Source organism: Blennius ocellaris (genome assembly GCF_963422515.1).
Source record: "Blennius ocellaris genome assembly, chromosome: 13".
NCBI classification, from domain to species: Eukaryota; Metazoa; Chordata; class Actinopteri; order Blenniiformes; family Blenniidae; genus Blennius; species Blennius ocellaris.
This window is the reverse complement of record NC_137662.1, coordinates 1,511,560-1,533,840: the sequence shown is the minus strand read 5'-3', so window position 1 is coordinate 1,533,840 and position 22,281 is coordinate 1,511,560. Positions and strand designations below refer to the sequence as shown.

The 22,281-nt window shown below is 48.4% G+C and overlaps 1 protein-coding gene across 1 annotated transcript; it reads right to left on the bottom strand.

The window, feature by feature from the left end:
• Positions 1-513: 513 nt before the first annotated feature.
• Positions 514-21,534, bottom strand: tk2 (thymidine kinase 2). The gene is made up of 10 exons (XM_080507975.1): positions 21,269-21,534; positions 19,769-19,806; positions 18,411-18,485; positions 18,174-18,227; positions 15,260-15,349; positions 13,600-13,673; positions 6,490-6,578; positions 2,892-2,971; positions 2,648-2,728; positions 514-1,059 (listed from the first exon to the last, which is right to left on the bottom strand). Exons 1-10 carry the CDS (start codon positions 21,354-21,356, stop codon positions 973-975), a joined length of 756 nt encoding a protein of 251 aa, XP_080364101.1. The 5' UTR covers positions 21,357-21,534; the 3' UTR covers positions 514-972.
• Between the last annotated feature and the right edge of the window lie 747 nt (positions 21,535-22,281).

Genomic DNA, 22,281 nt, shown 5'->3' with positions numbered 1-22,281 from the left:
GTGGGTGTGCGGGTGTGTGTGGGTATGTGGGTGTGTGTGGGTGTGCGGGTGTGAGGGTGTGTGTGGGTATGTGGGTGTGCTGGTGTGTGGCTGTGTGTGGGTATGTGGGTGTGCGGGTGTGCGGGTGTGTGTGGGTGTGCGGGTGTGTGGGTGTGCGGGTGTGTGGTGTGTGTGGGTATGTGGGTGTGCGGGTGTGTGGGTGTGTGTGGGTGTGCGGGTGTGTGTGGGTATGTGGTGTGGGGGTGTGTAGGTGTGTAGGTGTGTAGGTGTGCGGGTGTGTAGGTGTGTGGGTGTGTAGGTGTGCGGGTGTGTAGGTGCGTGGGTGTGTGGGTGTGTAGGTGTGTGGGTGTGCGGGTGTGTGGGTGTGTGGGTGTGCGGGTGTGTAGGTGTGTGTGTGTGTGGGTGTGTGTGGGTGTGTAGGTGTGTGGGTGTGTGGTGTGTGGGTGTGTGTGGGTGTGTAGGTGTGTGTGTGTGGGTGTGTGGGTGTGTGTGGGTGTGTAGGTGTGTGGGTGTGTAGGTGTGTAGGTGTGTGGGTGTGTAGGTGTGTGGGTGTGTAGGTGTGCGGGTGTGTAGGTGCGTGGGTGTGTGGGTGTGTAGGTGTGTGGGTGTGCGGGTGTGTGGGTGTGCGGGTGTGTAGGTGTGTGTGTGTGTGGGTGTGTGTGGGTGTGTAGGTGTGTAGGTGTGTGGGTGTGTGGGTGTGTGTGGGTGTGTGGGTGTGTAGGTGTGTGTGTGTGTGGGTGTGTGGGTGTGTGGGTGTGTGTGGGTGTGTGTGGGTGTGTAGGTGTGTGGGTGTGTAGGTGTGTAGGTGTGTGGGTGTGTAGGTGTGTAGGTGTGTGGGTGTGTAGGTGTGTGGGTGTGTAGGTGTGTGGGTGTGTAGGTGTGTAGGTGTGTGGGTGTGTAGGTGTGTAGGTGTGTGGGTGTGTAGGTGTGTGGGTGTGCGGGTGTGTGGGTGTGTGGGTGTGCATGCATGCGTCAGGGCAGTGTTGCAGCCAGGATCTGCTCTCGGATTTCTTCATAGTGGGGCATCATGTCCTGAAGGTCGAGGTCTGCAGGAATCACCTGAGAGTGCAGAAAGGTCAAAGGTCACAATGGTTTTACTTTTTCCAAGAGAAAAAAATACAAAAACCTTGTAAAGAACAAGTGAAAAACACTTAATCTATCAGTAACGCAGTCTTGAACAGACTGAAAATATCTGAATGTCTAAGGCTTCATCCCAATTCTCTTTTGTACCCCCCCGCCTACCCCTCCACCCCCCACCTACCCCTCCGCCTACCCCTCCACCCCCCGCCCTACCCCTCCACCTACCCCTCCACCCCCCGCCTACCCCTCCACCTACCCCTCCACCCTCCGCCTACCCCCTCCGCTCTCCGCCTACCCCTTCACCCTCCGCCTACCCCTTCGCCCTCCGCCTACCCCTTCACCCTCCGCCTACCCCTTCACCCTCCGCCTACCCCTCCGCCCTCCGCCTACCCCTTCGCCCTCCGCCTACCCCTCCGCCCTCCGCCTACCCCTTCACCCTCCGCCTACCCCTTCACCCTCCGCCTACCCCTTCGCCCTCCGCTTACCCCTCCCGCCTACCCCTTCACCCTCCGCCTACCCCTCCGCCCTCCGCCTACCCCTCCGCCCTCCGCCTACCCCTTCGCCCTCTGCTTACCCCTCCGCCTACCCCTCCACCCTCCGCCTACCCCTCCGCCCCACCCCTTCGCCCTCTGCTTACCCCTCCGCCTACCCCTTCACCCTCCGCCTACCCCTCCACCCTCCGCCTACCCCGTCACCCTCCGCCTATCCCTTCGCCCTCTGCTTACCCCTCCGCCTACCCCTTCATCCTCCGCCTACCCCTCCGCCCTCCGCCTACCCCTCCACCCTCCGCCTACCCCCTCCGCCCTCCGCCTACCCCTTCGCCCTCCGCCTACCCCTTCACCCTCCGCTTACCCCTCCGCCTACCCCTTCACCCCCCTCTCCCTCTCCCACTCTGCATCAATCCAGTGAACTGTTAAACTCAGCATTGCTCCATATATCAGTGGTGAAACATAGAGGATGAGAGATGTTCTTTAAGGAGACGTTGGGTGTGACAGTACACTGTGTGGAGCTCTACTGACGTAGCCCTGCCATGACCCCCCCCCCCCCCCCCCAGGACCAAAATCAGACCAGTCCCGTTAAACCAAGTGCCGGAACAGTCGCAGGTTTTTTGCACTTTGTCAGTAAAAGTTGTTTTAATTGCAGATGTTTTAGCTGATGTGACCATTACTACTTTTATTATTTGGTGACTATCATCATTATTATGAGTAGTAGTCAAGGTGATTGTAGTAATAATTTGAGCCTGGGATTTTAAAAACTTGTGTTGAGGGTCGAATAAAAAAGCATCCTTGAAAAAAAAAGTACATGTAAAGCGGTGAAATATAAATCTGTGGGGGTGTACATGGTACATACCAGCGGAGCAGCATTGACACAATTACATCAGATGTGCTCAGGCTCCAGCTTTGACTACGGTGTGGGATGAGGATTAAAAAGGTCGAGCAGCACATTTTTTTACCCACAAATTCCGCTATATTTCACGTTGATGTGCTCATGGGCCACGCGGGCCAGACAGGTGGCTCCTGTTGAGGACCCCTGCTGTAGAAACTGTCGAGACTCTGTAGTGACTCACCAGGACTGGCGCAGGGAGGGGGAACGAGGACCCTCTGATGAGCCAGTCCTCGTACAGCTGGTGGATGGACTGCAGGTACTCCTGGTGACACACACACACACACACACACACACACACACACACACACACACACACACACACACACACACACACACACACACACACACACACACACACACACACACACACACAGCTGACACACACGCTGTGCACAGAGTAAACACATGCTGTGCTGCTTCCTCACCAGTGGAATGATTTTCTCCTCTTCTCGACATCGATGCTGCAGCCGCTGGAGACACTTCACTGGAGACGTCTGCAGGTAGACTGAGAGAGAGAGAGAGAGAGAGAGAGAGAGAGAGAGAGAGAGAGAGAGAGAGAGAGAGAGAGAGAGAGAGAGAGACACCTTTGACCTTTAAACAGTCCTTTACTTTCTCCTTTTATTTTCAATTTGATTTGATTTTAAAAAGAAAACTCATACAAGAATGATAGGAATTGAAAGTAAAAAATAAATACTTACAATATATACATGCCATGAAAAATCACACACACACACACACACACACACACACACACACACACACACACACACACACACACACACACACACACACACACACACACACACACACACACACACACACACACACACACTAGAAGTGCAGCAGTAGTTCTTCCTGCTCTATGGCACACAGAGCCTCATCAGACCTGCACCCTGGCTTCTGTTGCGCCGTGATAACCAGATCCCCATTGTCGCCTGTCCTATGAGGAAGTTAACCAGACAGACGTTTCTGCGTTGGGCTGCAGAGTACTTTGGTCCGAATATGAAGAGGGTGCTGTTGAAAACATGGTCTAACTGGGTCAACCACTGCTGCAGCAGAGCAAAGAGGGAACTCAGTCTCTGACAGTGCAGCCAGAGGTGATCCAGAGGTGATCCAGAGGTGATCCAGAGGTGATCCAGAGGTGATCCAGAGGTGATCCAGGGTTTCCTCGGCTTGGCAGAAAACACATCGACTGTCACTTTGGGGATTGAGTCGTGCCACGTGTCTGTTTGTGGCCACGGCCCCATGTACCACCCTCCACTGGAGGTCCCCCCATGTACCACCCTCCACTGGAGATCCCCCCATGTACCACCCTCCACTGGAGGTCCCCCCATGTCCACCCTCCACTGGAGATCCCCCCATGTACCACCCTCCACTGGAGGTCCCCCCATGTACCACCCTCCACTGGAGATCCCCCCATGTACCACCCTCCACTGGAGATCCCCCCATGTGCCACCCTCCACTGGAGATCCCCCCATGTACCACCCTCCACTGGAGATCCCCCCATGTACCACCCTCCACTGGAGATCCCCCCATGTACCACCCTCCACTGGAGGTCCCCCCATGTACCACCCTCCACTGGAGATCCCCCCATGTGCCACCCTCCACTGGAGATCCCCCCATGTACCACCCTCCACTGGAGATCCCCCCATGTACCACCCTCCACTGGAGGTCCCCCCATGTACCACCCTCCACTGGAGATCCCCCCATGTACCACCCTCCACTGGAGGTCCCCCCATGTCCACCCTCCACTGGAGATCCCCCCATGTACCACCCTCCACTGGAGGTCCCCCCATGTACCACCCTCCACTGGAGATCCCCCCATGTACCACCCTCCACTGGAGGTCCCCCCATGTACCACCCTCCACTGGAGATCCCCCCATGTACCACCCTCCACTGGAGATCCCCCCATGTACCACCCTCCACTGGAGATCCCCCCATGTACCACCCTCCACTGGAGATCCCCCCATGTGCCACCCTCCACTGGAGATCCCCCCATGTACCACCCTCCACTGGAGGTCCCCCCATGTCCACCCTCCACTGGAGATCCCCCCATGTACCACCCTCCACTGAGATCCCCCCATGTACCACCCTCCACTGGAGATCCCCCCATGTACCACCCTCCACTGGAGATCCCCTCATGTGCCACCCTCCACTGGAGATCCCCCCATGTACCACCCTCCACTGGAGGTCCCCCCATGTACCACCCTCCACTGGAGATCCCCCCATGTGCCACCCTCCACTGGAGATCCCCCATGTACCACCCTCCACTGGAGGTCCCCCCATGTACCACCCTCCACTGGAGATCCCCCCATGTACCACCCTCCACTGGAGGTCCCCCCATGTACCACCCTCCACTGGAGATCCCCCCCATGTACCACCCTCCACTGGAGATCCCCCCATGTACCACCCTCCACTGGAGATCCACGGTGTGTTTCTCAATGGGGGCTTTGTACAGGGACCTCCAGCTGCCTCTGGGTGAGGACCCTGGTGCCAATGTTTTGCCAGTTCCTGACCTTCACTGTGACGGTGTAGAGGTCCTTCTTCTTCAGCTTGGAAAAGTCAGGGAGTTCTGGTGTAGCGAAGGAGAGCAGAACTTTTGTCTTGTTCTTATGGCTTCACAAAGGGAGTCTGCAGGGGCCAACACCATGTTCCTAATTATTATGCAAATTGCATGTAAGTGTCATAAAGATTAAATTGTTTGTTTTTCAATTAAACTTGAGGAAGGTATTGTGTGTCAGGGCTCTTTGGATCATTGGAATCAATCTCAGACACCTGTGGTAAGTAGTTTGCCAGGTGAGCCCAATTAAAGGGAAAACTACAAGAGAAGGATGTTCCACAATATTAAGCAGAATATGGGAAAGAAAAAGGACCTCTGCTGCTGAAAAGCGTCAAATAGTTGGACACGGTTGGACAAACTATGAACCTTGGATATTTCACTAAAACTGAATCGTGATCATTGTGCTGTTAAGAAAGTTGTGGCTGATTCAGACCATACACCGTTGGAGCAGAAAAAGGCACAATGAGGAAGATTCCTGCAGAGAAACACATCCCATTAAGAGAGCAGCGACTAAAATGCCATCACAAAGCCACAAACGGATATTTGAAGCTGCTGGTGCCTCTGGAGTTCTACGAACATCAAGGTGTAGGATCCTCCAGAAGCCTGCAGTTCTGCCTAAACCTTCCATTGGGCCACCCCCTAACCACTGCTCACAAGCAGAAACGGCTGCAGTGGGTCCAGACGTGCATGAAGACTCATTTTCAAACCGTCTTGTTCACTGATGAGTGCCGCGCCACCCTGGATGGTCCAGATGGAGTAGTGGGTGGTCGGTGAATGACCACCATGTCCCAACAAGGCTGTGACATCAGCAAGGAGGTGGTGGAGTCATGTTTTGGGCCCGGAATCCTGGGGAGAGAGCTGGTCGACCCCTTTAGGGTCCTGAAGGTGTGAAGATGACCTCTGAGAAGCATGTGAGTTTCTGACTGGCCACTTTCTCCCATGGTACAAAAAGAAGAACCGGCACAAAATCCTCTTCGTGCATGACGATGCACCTTCTCATGCTGCAAGGAATCCCTCTTCATCCTCAGCGCTATGGGCATTAAAGGAGAGGATGGATGGCGGCTGGACGGACGCCGGCGTCTCGGGGGACACCATGTCTCCCAGAGGAGACACTCCCACAGAGACACTCCTCACAGCAACACTCAGTGAAAGAACACTGACCTGCCTGATCGTGCAGTGAGAAACAGTGAAGAGCAGTAGAAACACTAGATACATCCACACCGAATGAAGTTTGGAGAGTCTCACACTCCCATCACCTCACTCACGCTCAGAGAGAGAGAGAGAGAGAGAGAGAGAGAGAGAGAGAGAGAGAGAGAGAGAGAGAGAGAGAGAGAGAGAGAGAGAGAGAGAGAGAGAGAGAGAGAGAGAGAGAGAGAGAGAGAGAGAGAGAGAGAGAGAGAGAGAGAGAGAGAGAGAGAGAGAGAGAGAGAGTGTGTGTGTGTGTGTGTGTGTGTGTGCCTCACCGATGAAATCAATAGGAAGTGACACATTGCAGGTGATCCAGTCGAACCACTCACTGAGCACAGCGAAGTCCACCTCGGGCATCTTCCCACTGCAGGGACAGGAGTTCATTCATCATGACTTCATGAGTTCATTCATGAGTTCATTCATTCATTCAGTCATTCATGAGTTCATTCATTCATTCAGTCATTCATGAATTCATTCATGAGTTCATTCATCATGAGTTCATGAGTTCATTCATGAGTTCATTCATTCATTCAGTCATTCATGAGTTCATTCATGAGTTCATTCATCATGAGTTCATTCATGAGTTCATCATGAGTTCATTCATCATGAGTTCATTCATCATGAGTTCATTCATGAGTTCATAGTTCAAGACACTCGTCCTGCTGTACCATACAATACTAACGCTAAAATAGTAATGCTACAATACTAACGCTAAAACAGCAATGCTACAATACTAACGCCACAATACTAACGCTAAAATAGTAATGCTACAATACGAACGCCACAATACTAACGCTAAAATACTAATGCTACAATACTAATGCCACAATACTAACGCTAAAATACTAATGCTACAATACTAACGCCACAATACTAACGCCACAATACTAACGCTAAAATAGTAATGCTACAATACTAATGCCACAATACTAACGCTAAAATACTAACGCTACAATACTAACGCTAAAATAGTAATACTACAATACTAACGCCACAATGCTAATGCTAAAATAGTAATGCTACAATACCAACGCCACAATGCTAATGCTAAAATAGTAATGCTACAACACCAACGCCACAATGCTAATGCTAAAATAATAATGCTACAATACTAACGCCAAAATACTAACGCTAAAATAGTAATGCTACAATACTAACGCCACAATACTAACGCTAAAATAGTAACGCTACAATACTAACGCCACAATACTAACGCTAAAATAGTAATGCTACAATACTAATGCCACAATACTAACGCTAAAATAGTAATGCTACAATACTAATGCCACAATACTAACGCTAAAATAGTAATGCTACAATACTAATGCCACAATACTAACGCTAAAATAGTAATGCTACAATACTAACGCCACAATGCTAACGCTAAAATAGCAACGCTACAATACTAATGCTAAAATAGTAACGCTACAATACTACCGCCACAATACTAATGCTAAAATAGTAATGCTACAATACTAACGCTAAAATAGTAACGCTACAATACTACCGCCACTATACTAACGCTAAAATAGCAACGCTACAATACTAATGCTACAATACTAATGCTAAAAGAGTAATACTACAATACTACTGCCACAATACTACTGCCACAATACTAACGCTAAAATAGTAATGCTACAATACTAACGCATCAATACTAATGCTAAAATAGTAATGCTACAATACTAACACCACAATACTAACGCCACAATACTAATGCCACAATACTAACACAACAATACTAAAGCCACAATACTAATGCTACAATACTAACACCAAAATACTAACGCCACAATACTAACGCTAAAATAGTAACGCTACAATACTAATGCCACAATACTAACGCTAAAATAGTAATGCTACAATACTAATGCCACAATACTAACGCTAAAATAGTAATGCTACAATACTAATGCCACAATACTAACGCTAAAATAGTAATGCTACAATACTAACGCCACAATGCTAACGCTAAAATAGCAACGCTACAATACTAATGCTAAAATAGTAACGCTACAATACTACCGCCACAATACTAATGCTAAAATAGTAATGCTACAATACTAACGCTAAAATAGTAACGCTACAATACTACCGCCACTATACTAATGCTAAAATAGCAACGCTACAATACTAATGCTACAATACTAATGCTAAAAGAGTAATACTACAATACTACTGCCACAATACTACTGCCACAATACTAACGCTAAAATAGTAATGCTACAATACTAATGCATCAATACTAATGCTAAAATAGTAATGCTACAATACTAACACCACAATACTAACGCCACAATACTAATGCCACAATACTAACACAACAATACTAAAGCCACAATACTAATGCTACAATACTAACACCAAAATACTAACGCCACAATACTAATGCTAAAAGAGTAACGCTACAATACTACTGCCACAATACTACTGCCAAAATAGTAATGCTACAATACTAACGCATCAATACTAATGCTAAAATAGTAATGCTACAATACTAACACCACAATACTAACGCCACAATACTAACGCTACAATACTAACACCACAATACTAATGCTACAATACTAACACCGCAATACTAATGCTAAAATAGTAATGCTACAATACTAACGCCACAATACTAACACCCCAATACTAACGCCACAATACTAACACCACAATCTTAACACCACAATACTAACGCCACAATACCAACACAATACTAACCCTACAATACTAACACCACAATACTAACTCTACAATACTAACACCACAACACTATCGCTACAATACTAACACCACAATACTAACGCTAAAATAGTAATGCTACAATACCAACACCACAATACTAACACCATAATACTAATGTTACAATACTAACGCTACAATACTAACGCCACAATACTAAAGCCACAATACTAATGCTACAATACTAACACCAAAATACTAACGCCACAATACTAATGCTAAAAGAGTAACGCTACAATACAACTGCCACAATACTAATGCTAATATAGTCATGCTACAATACAAACGCATCAATACTAATGCTAAAATAGTAATGCTACAATACAAACACCACAATACTAACGCAACAATAGTAACGCTACAATACTAACACCACAATACTATTGCTACAATACTAACACCACAATACTAACACCGCAATACTAATGCTAAAATAGTAATGCTACAATACAAACGCCACAATACTAACACCCCAATACTAACACCACAATACTAACGCCACAATACTAACACCACAATGTTAACACCACAATACTAACGCTACAATACTAACGCCACAATACTAACACCACAACACTATCGCTACAATACTAACACCACAATACTAACACTAAAATAGTAATGCTACAATACTAACACCACAATACTAACACCATAATACTAACGTTACAATACTAACGCTACAATACTAACGCTACAATACTAACGCCACAATACTAACGCTACAATACTAACACCACAATAGTAATGCTACAATAGTAATGCTACAATAGCAATGCTCCACAATACTAGCACTACAATAGCAATGCTACAATAATAATGCTCCAATACTAACACCACAATACTAACGCTACAATAGTAATGCTCCAATAGTAATGCTCCAATACTAACACCACAATACTAGCGCTACAATAGTAATGGTACAATAGTATCGCTCCAATACTAATACCACAATACTAACGCTACACTAGTAATGCTATAATAGTGATGCTCCAATACTAACACATTACTAACACCTAAATACCAACGCCACAATACTAAAGCCACAATACTAAAGCCACAATACTAACGCCACAATACTAAAGCCACAATACGAACGCCACAATACTAACACTACACTACTAACACCACAATACTAATGCTAAAATAGTAATGCTACAATACTAACACCACAATACTAATGCCACAATCTTAACACCATAATACTAACGCCACAATACTAACACTACAATAATAACACCACAATACTAACGCTACAATAGTAATACTACAACAGTAATGCTACAATAGTAATGCCCCAATAGTAACGCTACAATACTAACACCACAATACTAACGCTACAATAGTAATGCTACAATAGTAATTCTACAATATTAACACCACAATACTAACGCTACAATAGTAATGCTACAATAGTAATTCTACAATATTAACACCACAATACTAACGCTACAATACTAACACCACAATACTAATGCTACAATAGTAATGCTCCAATACTAACACCACAATTCTAACGCTACTATACTAACACCACAATACCAACGCTACAATAGTAACACTAGAACAGTAATGCTCCAATACTAACACCACAATAGTTATGCTACAATAACAATGCTACAATAGTAATGCTCCAATACTAACACCACAATACTAACGCTACAATAGTAATGCTACAATAGTAATGCTACAATACTAACACCACAATACTAACGCTACAATAGTAACAATACAACAGTAATGCTCCAATACTAACACCACAATACTAACGCTACAATAGTAACACTACAACAGTAATGCTTCAATACTAACACCACAATACTAATGCTACAATAGTAAGGGTACAATACTAACACCACAATACCAACACTACAATACTAACACCAGAATACTAGCGCTACTATACTAACACCACAATACTAACGCTACAATAGTAATGCTCCAATACTAAGACCACAATAGTAATGCTACAATAACAATGCTACAATAGTAATGCTACAACACTAACGCTACCATAGTAAGGGTGCAATACTAACACCACAATACTAACGCTACTATACTAACACCACAATACTGACGCTACAATAGCAATGCTCCAATACTAACACCACAATACTAACACCACAATACTAAGGCTACTATACTAACACCAAAATACAAACGCTACAATAGTAATGCTCCAATACTAACACCACAATACTAACGCTACAACAGCAACACCACAATACTAACGCTACAATAACAATGCTGCAATAGTAATGCTACAATACTAACACCACAATACTAGCTCTACAATAGTAACACTACAATAGTAATTTTCCAATACTAACGCCACAATACTAACGCTACAATAGTAATGCTCCAATACTAACACCACAATACTAACGCTACTATACTAACACCACAATACTAACGCTACTATACTAACACCACAATACTAATGCTACAATACTAACGCTACAATAGTAATGCTAGAATAGTAATGCTACAATACAAACACTACAATACTAACACCATAATAGCAACGTATGATGGTGGTCATCTGATTAGCTGATGATACTGTCACTCTACATTTTAACCCAATAGCAATGTCCAGCTTCCTTCAGAGGGTAGGAATGAAGCTACTGCTAGCCCCAGCAGAGGAAAGGAGCTGTGATGCATTTAGAGGACATAGGAGATTTGAGCTCCATAAAATAGAACCAGTCATCTTCTGTAAGTTGATAAAGTCACTAATTGATTCCAGACACAGATTTCAGAATCACTTTATAATTAAAAAAAGAAATAGAAATTTTTTTTTTGACAGGGCGAGCAATGCTAGCTCTAAAATAGTAACACTGCAATAGTGACGCACAGTGACTTTTGAGAAGTAACTTTACTTGGATTACTGGTTTAGAAATAGCAACATGTTAGATTACTCGTTACTGAAAAAAGTGGTCAAAGGAAAGTACCAGCATCACTGGTGGCAATGAATAGGAATAGCCATAATAGGAACAGCTGATAGGAAGGGCCAATAGGAACGATTGATAGGAAGAGCCAATAGGAACAGCTGATAGGAAGAGCCAATAGGAACGATTGATAGGAAGAGCCAATAGGAACAGCTGATAGGAAGAGCCAATAGGAACAGCTGATAGGAAGTGTCAATAGGAACGATTGATAGGAAGAGCCAATAGGAACAGCTGATAGGAAGTGTCAATAGGAACGATTGATAGGAAGGGCCAATAGGAACGATTGATAGGAAGAGCCAATAGGAACGATTGATAGGAAGTGCCAATAGGAACGATTGATAGGAAGAGCCAATAGGAACAGCTGATAGGAAGGGCCAATAGGAACGATTGATAGGAAGTGCCAATAGGAACGATTGATAGGAAGTGCCAATAGGAACGATTGATAGGAAGAGCCAATAGGAACAGCTGATAGGAAGGGCCAATAGGAACGATTGATAGGAAGTGCCAATAGGAACGATTGATAGGAAGTGCCAATAGGAACGATTGATAGGAAGTGCCAATAGGAACGATTGATAGGAAGAGCCAATAGGAACGATTGATAGGAAGGGCCAATAGGAACAGCTGATAGGAAGAGCCAATAGGAACGATTGATAGGAAGTGCCAATAGGAACGATTGATAGGAAGAGCCAATAGGAACGATTGATAGGAAGAGCCAATAGGAACAGCTGATAGGAAGAGCCAATAGGAACAGCTGATAGGAAGTGTCAATAGGAACGATTGATAGGAAGAGCCAATAGGAACAGCTGATAGGAAGTGTCAATAGGAACGATTGATAGGAAGGGCCAATAGGAACGATTGATAGGAAGAGCCAATAGGAACGATTGATAGGAAGTGCCAATAGGAACGATTGATAGGAAGAGCCAATAGGAACAGCTGATAGGAAGGGCCAATAGGAACGATTGATAGGAAGTGCCAATAGGAACGATTGATAGGAAGAGCCAATAGGAACGATTGATAGGAAGAGCCAATAGGAACAGCTGATAGGAAGAGCCAATAGGAACGATTGATAGGAAGTGCCAATAGGAACGATTGATAGGAAGGGCCAATAGGAACGATTGATAGGAAGAGCCAATAGGAACAGCTGATAGGAAGAGCCAATAGGAACGATTGATAGGAAGTGCCAATAGGAACGATTGATAGGAAGAGCCAATAGGAACAGCTGATAGGAAGAGCCAATAGGAACGATTGATAGGAAGTGCCAATAGGAACGATTGATAGGAAGAGCCAATAGGAACGATTGATAGGAAGAGCCAATAGGAACAGCTGATAGGAAGTGTCAATAGGAACGATTGATAGGAAGAGCCAATAGGAACAGCTGATAGGAAGTGTCAATAGGAACGATTGATAGGAAGGGCCAATAGGAACAGCTGATAGGAAGAGCCAATAGGAACGATTGATAGGAAGTGCCAATAGGAACGATTGATAGGAAGGGCCAATAGGAACAGCTGATAGGAAGAGCCAATAGGAACGATTGATAGGAAGTGCCAATAGGAACGATTGATAGGAAGAGCCAATAGGAACAGCTGATAGGAAGGGCCAATAGGAACAGCTGAGAGGAAGAGCCAATAGGAACGATTGATAGGAAGAGCCAATAGGAACCAATACCATCATGAAGAAGCAGAACCATGATGAAGAAGGTGCAGTTCAAACCTTCTGAAGAGATTCTCCACAAAGATGTACTTTGCACTGAAGATGGACCTCTCCATCATCCTGACTGGAGCCTCCTGCAACACACACACAATTATGTTCAGCAGCGTGTTCAGTAGTGTTCAGCAATGTGTTCAGCAGTGTGTTCAGTAGTATTCATTAGTGTTCAGCAGTGTTCAGTAGTGTTCAGTAGTGTTCAGTAGTGCTCAGCAGTGTGTTCAGCAGTACTCAGTAGTGTTCAGCAGTGTGATCAGTAGTATTCAGTAGTGTATTCAGCAGTATTCAGTAGTGTTCAGCAGTGTGTTCAGTAGTGTATTCAGTAGTGTGTTCAGCAGTATTCAGTAGTGTTCCGTAGTGTGTTCAGTAGTGCTCAGCAGTGTGTTCAGTAGTGTTCAGCAGTATTCAGTGGTGTTCCGTAGTGTGTTCAGTAGTGTTCAGCAGTGTGTTCAGCAGTATTCAACAGTGTGTTCAGCAGTGTTAAGCAGTGTGTTCAGTGGTATTCAGTAGTGTTCAGCAGTGTGTTCAGTAGTGTTCGGCAGCATTCAGTAGTGTTCAACATTGTGTTCAGCAGTGCTCAGCAGTGATCAGTAGTGTTCAGTTGTGTGCTCAGTAGTATTCAGCAGTGTGTTCAGTAGTGTTCAGCAGTGTGTTCAGCAGTATTCAGTAGTATTCAGTAGTGTTCAGCAGTATTCAGTAGTGTTCAGCAGTGTTCAGCAGTATTCAGCAGTATTCAGCAGTGTGTTCAGCAGTGTTCAGCAGTATTCAGTAGTGTGTTCAGTGGTGTTCAGCAGTATTCAGTAGTGTGTTCAGTGGTGTTCAGCAGTATTCAGTAGTGTTCCGCAGTATTCAGTAGTGTTAAGCAGTGTGTTCAGTAGTGTTCAGCAGTATTCAGTAGGGTTCAGCAGTATTCAGTAGGGTTCAGCAGTGTGTTCAGTAGTGTTCAGCAGTATTCAGTAGGGTTCAGCAGTGTGTTCAGCAGTGTGTAGCAGTATTCAGCAGTGTGTTCAGCAGTGTGTTCAGCAGTGTGTTCAGTAGTGTTCAGCAGTGTGTTCAGCAGTGTTCAGCAGTGTTCAGCAGTGTTCAGTAGTGTTCAGCAGTGTTCAGCAGTGTTCAGTAGTGTTCAGTAGGGTTCAGCAGTATTCAGTAGTGTTCAGTAGGGTTCAGCAGTGTTCAGCAGTGTTCAGCAGTGTTCAGTAGTGTTCAGCAGTGTTCAGTAGTGTTCAGCAGTATTCAGTAATGTTCAGTAGTGTTCAGTAGGGTTCAGCAGTATTCAGTAGTGTTCAGTAGTGTTCAGCAGTGTTCAGTAGTGTTCAGCAGTGTTCAGTAGTGTTCAGTAGGGTTCAGCAGCGTGTTCAGCAGTGTTCAGTAGGGTTCAGCAGTGTGTTCAGCAGTGTTCAGCAGTGTGTTCAGCAGTGTGTTCAGCAGTGTTCAGTAGTGTTCAGCAGTATTCAGTAGTGTTCAGTAGGGTTCAGCAGTGTTCAGTAGTGTTCAGTAGGGTTCAGCAGTGTTCAGCAGTGTTCAGTAGTGTTCAGCAGTGTTCAGTAGTGTTCAGTAGGGTTCAGCAGTGTGTTCAGTAGTGTTCAGCAGTGTTCAGTAGTATTCAGTAGGGTTCAGCAGTGTGTTCAGCAGTGTTCAGTAGTGTTCAGTAGTGTTCAGGACTCACTGCAGTTGATGTGTGTTGCTCCAACATGGTGAGCTGGACGAAGGTCTGCAGTGTCAAACCCCAACGTTCAGGGTCCTGGTACATCAGAGCCTGCAGGGACAGTCCTGACACTGTAGCTCCACCCAGAACCAACCCCACCCTCACTCTCACCTCCACCCAGAACCAACCCCACCCACACTCTCACCTCCACCCAGAACCAACCCCATCCACACTCTCACCTCCATCTACACTCTCACCTCCACCCAGAACCAACCCCACCCACACTCTCACCTCCACCCAGAACCAACCCCACCCACACTCTCACCTCCACCCAGAACCAACCCCATCCACACTCTCACCTCCATCTACACTCTCACCTCCACCCAGAACCAACCCCACCCACACTCTCACCTCCACCCAGAACCAACCCCATCCACACTCTCACCTCCACCCACACTCTCACCTCCACCCAGAACCAACCCCACCCACACTCTCACCTCCACCCAGAACCAACCCCACCCTCACTCTCACCTCCACCCAGAACCAACCCCATTCACACTCTCACCTCCACCTACACTCTCACCTCCACCCAGAACCAACCCCACCCACACTCTCACCTCCACCCCCACTCTCACCTCCACCCAGAACCAACCCCACCCACACTCTCACCTCCACCCAGAACCAACCCCACCCTCACCTCCACCCAGAACCTACCCCACCCTCACTCTCACCTCCACCCAGAACCAGCTCCACCTCACTCTCACCTCCACCCAGAACCAGCTCCACCTCACTCTCACCTCCACCCAGAACCAACCCCATCCACACTCCCACACTCTCACCTCCACCCAGAACCAACTCCACCCTCACCTCCACCCAGAACCAGCTCCACCCTCACTCTCACCTCCACCCAGAACCAGCTCCACCCTCACTCTCACCTCCACCCAGAACCAGCTCCACCCACACTCTCACCTCCACCCAGAACCAGCTCCAACTCACTCTCACCTCCACCCAGAACCAACCCCACCCTCACTCTCACCTCCACCCACAACCAGCTCCACCTCACTCTCACCTCCACCCAGAACCAACCTCACCCTCACTCTCACCTCCACCCAGAACCAACCCCATTCACACTCTCACCTCCACCTACACTCTCACCTCCACCCAGAACCAACCCCACCCACACTCTCACCTCCACCCACACTCTCACCTCCACCCAGAACCAACCCCACCCACACTCTCACCTCCACCCAGAACCAACCCCACCCTCACCTCCACCCAGAACCTACCCCACCCTCACTCTCACCTCCACCCAGAACCAGCTCCACCTCACTCTCACCTCCACCCAGAACCAGCTCCACCTCACTCTCACCTCCACCCAGAACCAACCCCATCCACACTCCCACACTCTCACCTCCACCCAGAACCAACTCCACCCTCACCTCCACCCAGAACCAGCTCCACCCTCACTCTCACCTCCACCCAGAACCAGCTCCACCCTCACTCTCACCTCCACCCAGAACCAGCTCCACCCACACTCTCACCTCCACCCAGAACCAGCTCCAACTCACTCTCACCTCCACCCAGAACCAACCCCACCCTCACTCTCACCTCCACCCACAACCAGCTCCACCTCACTCTCACCTCCACCCAGAACCAACCCCACCCTCATTCTCACCTCCACCCAGAACCAGCTCCACCTCACTCTCACCTCCACCCAGAACCAACCCCACCCTCACTCTCACCTCCACCCAGAACCACCTCCACCCACAACCAGCTCCACCTCACTCTCACCTCCACCCAGAACCAACCCCACCCTCATTCTCACCTCCACCCAGAACCAGCTCCACCTCACTCTCACCTCCACCCAGAACCAACCCCACCCTCACTCTCACCTCCACCCAGAACCAACCCCATCCACACTCTCACCTCCACCCACACTCTCACCTCCACCCAGAACCAACCCCATCCACACTCCCACTCTCACCTCCACCCAGAACCAACCCCACCCTCACTCTCACCTCCACCCAGAACCAACCCCACCCTCACTCTCACCTCCACCCAGAACCAGCTCCACCTCACTCTCACCTCCACCCAGAACCAACCCCATCCATACTCCCACACTCTCACCTCAACCCAGAACCAACCCCATCCACACTCTCACCTCCACCCAGAACCAACCCCACCCTCACTCTCACCTCCACCCAGTACCAACCCCATCCACACTCTCACCTCCACCCACACTCTCACCTCCACCCAGAACCAACCCCATCCACACTCTCACCTCCACCCACACTCTCACCTCCACCCAGAACCAACCCCATCCACACTCACCTCCACCCACACGCTCACCTCCACCCAGAACCAACCCCACCCTCATTCTCACCTCCACCCAGAACCAACCCCATGCACACTCTCACCTCCACCCACACTCTCACCTCCACCCAGAACCAACCCCATCCACACTCTCACCTCCACCCACACTCTCACCTCCACCCAGAACCAACCCCACCCTCACTCTCACCTCCACCCAGAACCAACCCCATCCACACTCTCACCTCCACCCACACTCTCACCTCCACCCAGAACCAACCCCACCCTCACTCTCACCTCCACCCAGAACCAACCCCATGCACACTCTCACCTCCACCCACACTCTCACCTCCACCCAGAACCAACCCCATCCACACTCTCACCTCCACCCACACTCTCACCTCCACCCAGAACCAACCCCACCCTCACTCTCACCTCCACCCAGAACCAACCCCATCCACACTCTCACCTCCACCCACACTCTCACCTCCACCCAGAACCAACCCCACCCTCACTCTCACCTCCACCCAGAACCAGCTCCACCCAGAACCCCAGACACACGTTAACTCCTCCCTCCTGGGTCCTGGTCTACCTGCTACCAGACTGGGCCTCCATCAGGTCTCACCAGAGGGTTGTGTCCTCGTACCTCCCTCCACCTGCAGACCGGCTCCGGGAGAACCTGCACCCAGACCAGACCAGAAGATCAGAGGACCAGAGGACCAGGACCAGAGAACCAGGACCAGGACCAGAGGACCAGAGGACTAGGACCAGAGGTCCAGGACCAGGACCAGAGGACCAGGGCCAGGGCCAGGACCAGGACCAGAGGTCTCCAGAAGAACAAGCAGTAACAGGGCTGTTGTACCTCGACGGTGCTGGTTTTGCTGAAGTAGTCCAGACATGTGGTCTTTCCACTGGCAATGTTCCCCTCAATACAGACCTGCACCAACACACAGACACCAGGTCAACAGAAACAGGGAGCAGTCTACGGGGGCCAGGTCAACAGAAACAGGGAGCAGTCTACGGGGACCAGGTCAACAGAAACAGGGAGCAGTCTACGGGGACCAGGTCAACAGAAACAGGGAGCAGTCTACGGGGACCAGGTCAACAGAAACAGGGAGCAGTCTACGGGGACCAGGTCAACAGAAACAGGGAGCAGTCTACGGGGACCAGGTCTGCAGAAACAGGGAGCAGTCTACGGGGACCAGGTCAACAGAAACAGGGAGCAGTCTACGGGGACCAGGTCAACAGAAACAGGGAGCAGTCTACGGGGACCAGGTCAACAGAAACAGGGAGCAGTCTACGGGGACCAGGTCAACAGAAACATGGAGCAGTCTACGGGGACCAGGTCAACAGAAACAGGGAGCAGTCTACGGGGACCAGGTCAACAGAAACAGGGACCAGGTCAACAGAAACAGGGAGCAGTCTACAGGGACCAGGTTAACAGAAACAGGGAGCAGTCTACGGGGACCAGGTCAACAGAAACAGGGACCAGGTCAACAGAAACAGGGAGCAGTCTATGGGGACCAGGTCAACAGAAACATGGAGCAGTCTACGGGGACCAGGTCAACAGAAACAGGGAGCAGTCTACGGGGACCAGGTCAACAGAAACATGGAGCAGTCTACGGGGACCAGGTCAACAGAAACATGGAGCAGTCTATGGGGACCAGGTCAACAGAAACAGGGAGCAGTCTACGGGGACCAGGTCAACAGAAACAGGGACCAGGTCAACAGAAACAGGGAGCAGTCTACAGGGACCAGGTTAACAGAAACAGGGAGCAGTCTACGGGGACCAGGTCAACAGAAACAGGGAGCAGTCTACGGGGACCAGGTCAACAGAAACAGGGAGCAGTCTACGGGGACCAGGTCAACAGAAACAGGGAGCAGTCTACGGGGACCAGGTCTGCAGAAACAGGGAGCAGTCTACGGGGACCAGGTCAACAGAAACATGGAGCAGTCTACGGGGACCAGGTCAACAGAAACAGGGAGCAGTCTACGGGGACCAGGTCTGCAGAAACAGGGAGCAGTCTACGGGGACCAGGTCTGCAGAAACAGGGAGCAGTCTACGGGGACCAGGTCTGCAGAAACAGGGACCAGGTCTGCAGAAACAGGAACCAGGTCTGCAGAAACAGGGAGCAGTCTACGGGGACCAGGTCTGCAGAAACAGGGACCAGGTCTGCAGAAACAGTAACCAGGTCTGCAGAAACAGGGACAGGAGCTCACCACAGTTTTCTTTTTCCCTCCATTCCGCTGAAGCTTCCCTTCAAACACAAAGAGGCCAGAGTCAGTCTCTGTTACTGCAGCTCAGCAAGAACAGAGTCAGTCAGAAGGAACAGAGACCAGAAGGAACAGAGACTAGAAGGACCAGAGACTAGAAGGAACAGAGGCCAGAAGGACCAGAGACTAGAAGGACCAGAGACTAGAAGGACCAGAAGACCAGAAGGACCAGAGACCAGAAGGACCAGAGACTAGAAGGAACAGAGACTAGAAGGACCAGAGACCAGAAGGAACAGAGACCAGATGGACCTGAGACTAGAAGGAACAGAGACTAGAAGGACCAGAGACCAGAAGGAACAGAGACTAGAAGGACCAGAGACTAGAAGGAACAGAGGCCAGAAGGACCAGAGACTAGAAGGACCAGAGACTAGAAGGACCAGAAGACCAGAAGGACCAGAGATCAGAAGGACCAGAGACTAGAAGGAACAGAGACTAGAAGAACCAGAGACCAGAAGGAACAGAGACCAGATGGACCTGAGACTAGAAGGGCCAGAGACTAGAAGGACCAGAAGACCAGAAGGACCAGAGACCAGAAGGACCAGAGACTAGAAGGACCAGAGACCAGAAGGACCAGAAGGACCAGAAGACCAGAAGGAACAGAGACCAGAAGGACCAGAGATCAGAAGGACCAGAGACTAGAAGGACCAGAGACTAGAAGGAACAGAGACTAGAAGGACCAGAGACTAGAAGGACCAAAAGACCAGAAGGAACAGAGACCAGAAGGACCAGAGATCAGAAGGAACAGAGACTAGAAGGAACAGAGACCAGAAGGAACAGAGACCAGAAGGACCAGAGACTAGAAGGACCAGAGACTAGAAGGAACAGAGATCAGAAGGAACAGAGACTAGAAGGACCAGAGACTAGAAGGAACAGAGACTAGATGGACCAGAGACTAAAAGGACCAGAGACCAGAAGGACCAGAGAGCAGAAGGACCAGAGACCGTAGCAAGACCAACAGCAACAGTAGACATTACAGTACATAACAGTAGAGTACATTACAATAGAGTACAGTAGAGTACATTACAGTACAGTACAATAGAGTACAGTAGAGTACATTACAGTACAGTAGAGTACATTACAGTACAGTACAGTAGAGTACATTACAGTACATTACAATAGAGTACAGTAGAGTACATTACAGTACAGTAGAGTACATTACAGTACAGTACAATAGAGTACAGTAGAGTACATTACAGTACAGTACAGTAGAGTACATTACAGTACATTACAATAGAGTACAGTAGAGTACATTACAGTACAGTACAATAGAGTACAGTAGAGTACATTACAGTACAGTAGAGTACATTACAGTACAGTACAATAGAGTACATTACAGTACAGTACAGTAGAGTACATTACAGTACATTACAATAGAGTACAGTAGAGTACATTACAGTACAGTACAATAGAGTACAGTAGAGTACATTACAGTACAGTAGAACTGACCTGTGTGGTTCTTCGCTGCACTGACGAGTCTCTTCCATCCTGAACAAGGAGCTTTGATCACCTGGAGGAGGGGGCGAGAGGACCACATCTCTCTCTCTCTCTGCCTCTGTCTGTCTGTCTCTCTCTCTCTCTCTGTCTGTCTCTCTCTCTCGCTCTATCTCTCTGTCTGTCTCTCTCTCTCTCTCTGTCTGTCTCTCTCTCTCGCTCTATCTCTCTGTCTGTCTCTCTCTCTCTCTCTCTCTGTCTGTCTCTCTCGCTCTATCTCTCTGTCTGTCTCTCTCTGTCTGTCTCTATCTCTCTCTGTCTCTCTCTCTCTCTCTGTCTGTCTCTCTATCTCTCCCTATCTCTCTCTCTCGCTCTATGTCTCTGTCTGTCTGTCTCTCTGTCTCGCTCGCTCTGTGAGTGAGTGTATGTGTGTGTGCGCGCGTCTCCCTCACACTGTAGTCATTCATCTCCACACTCGCAGGCACGGAAGCAGCAGTGTGAAGAACCTGGAGTCCAGCTCTCTGCTGCCACCTGCCGGTCCGGAGGCGAACTACACCACCAACATCAGACTGTTTCAGATCCTTGGAGAGTTCAGTGCTCAGCAACACACACACACACACACACACACACACACACACACACACACACACACACACACACACACACACACACACACACACACACACACACACACACACACACACACACACACACACACACACACTGATACACATAAACACACACACTGCCAATGCAGACGGAGAGACCTTTGATCTTTAACCAGTACAGAGACTCTTTAACCCCCACCACACTGAAACCAAGATTTTTGTGGATTTTCTATCCTGGGATCCATAGATGAGAGAGAGAGAGACAGCTAGAAGGAGAGAGAGAGACAGCTGGAGAAAGAGACTGCTGGAGAGACAGGAGGAGGGAGAGAGAGACAGATGGATGGATAGAGAGACAGCTGGAGGGAGAGAGAGATGAGAGCGAGAGAGAGACAGACCTTTGATCTTTAACCAGTACTTCAT

Excerpts from the sequence above, each read along its gene's own strand:
- tk2 (XM_080507975.1), bottom strand. The coding sequence starts at position 21,356 with ATGTGGTCCTCTCGCCCCCTCCTCCAGGTGATCAAAGCTCCTTGTTCA. Across the intron at positions 19,807-21,268 it reads TGCAGCGAAGAACCACACAG|GGAAGCTTCAGCGGAATGGA; the intron begins GTCAGTTCTACT and ends TTGTGTTTGAAG. Across the intron at positions 6,579-13,599 it reads GTGGAGAATCTCTTCAGAAG|TGGGAAGATGCCCGAGGTGG; the intron begins GTTTGAACTGCA and ends CTGTCCCTGCAG.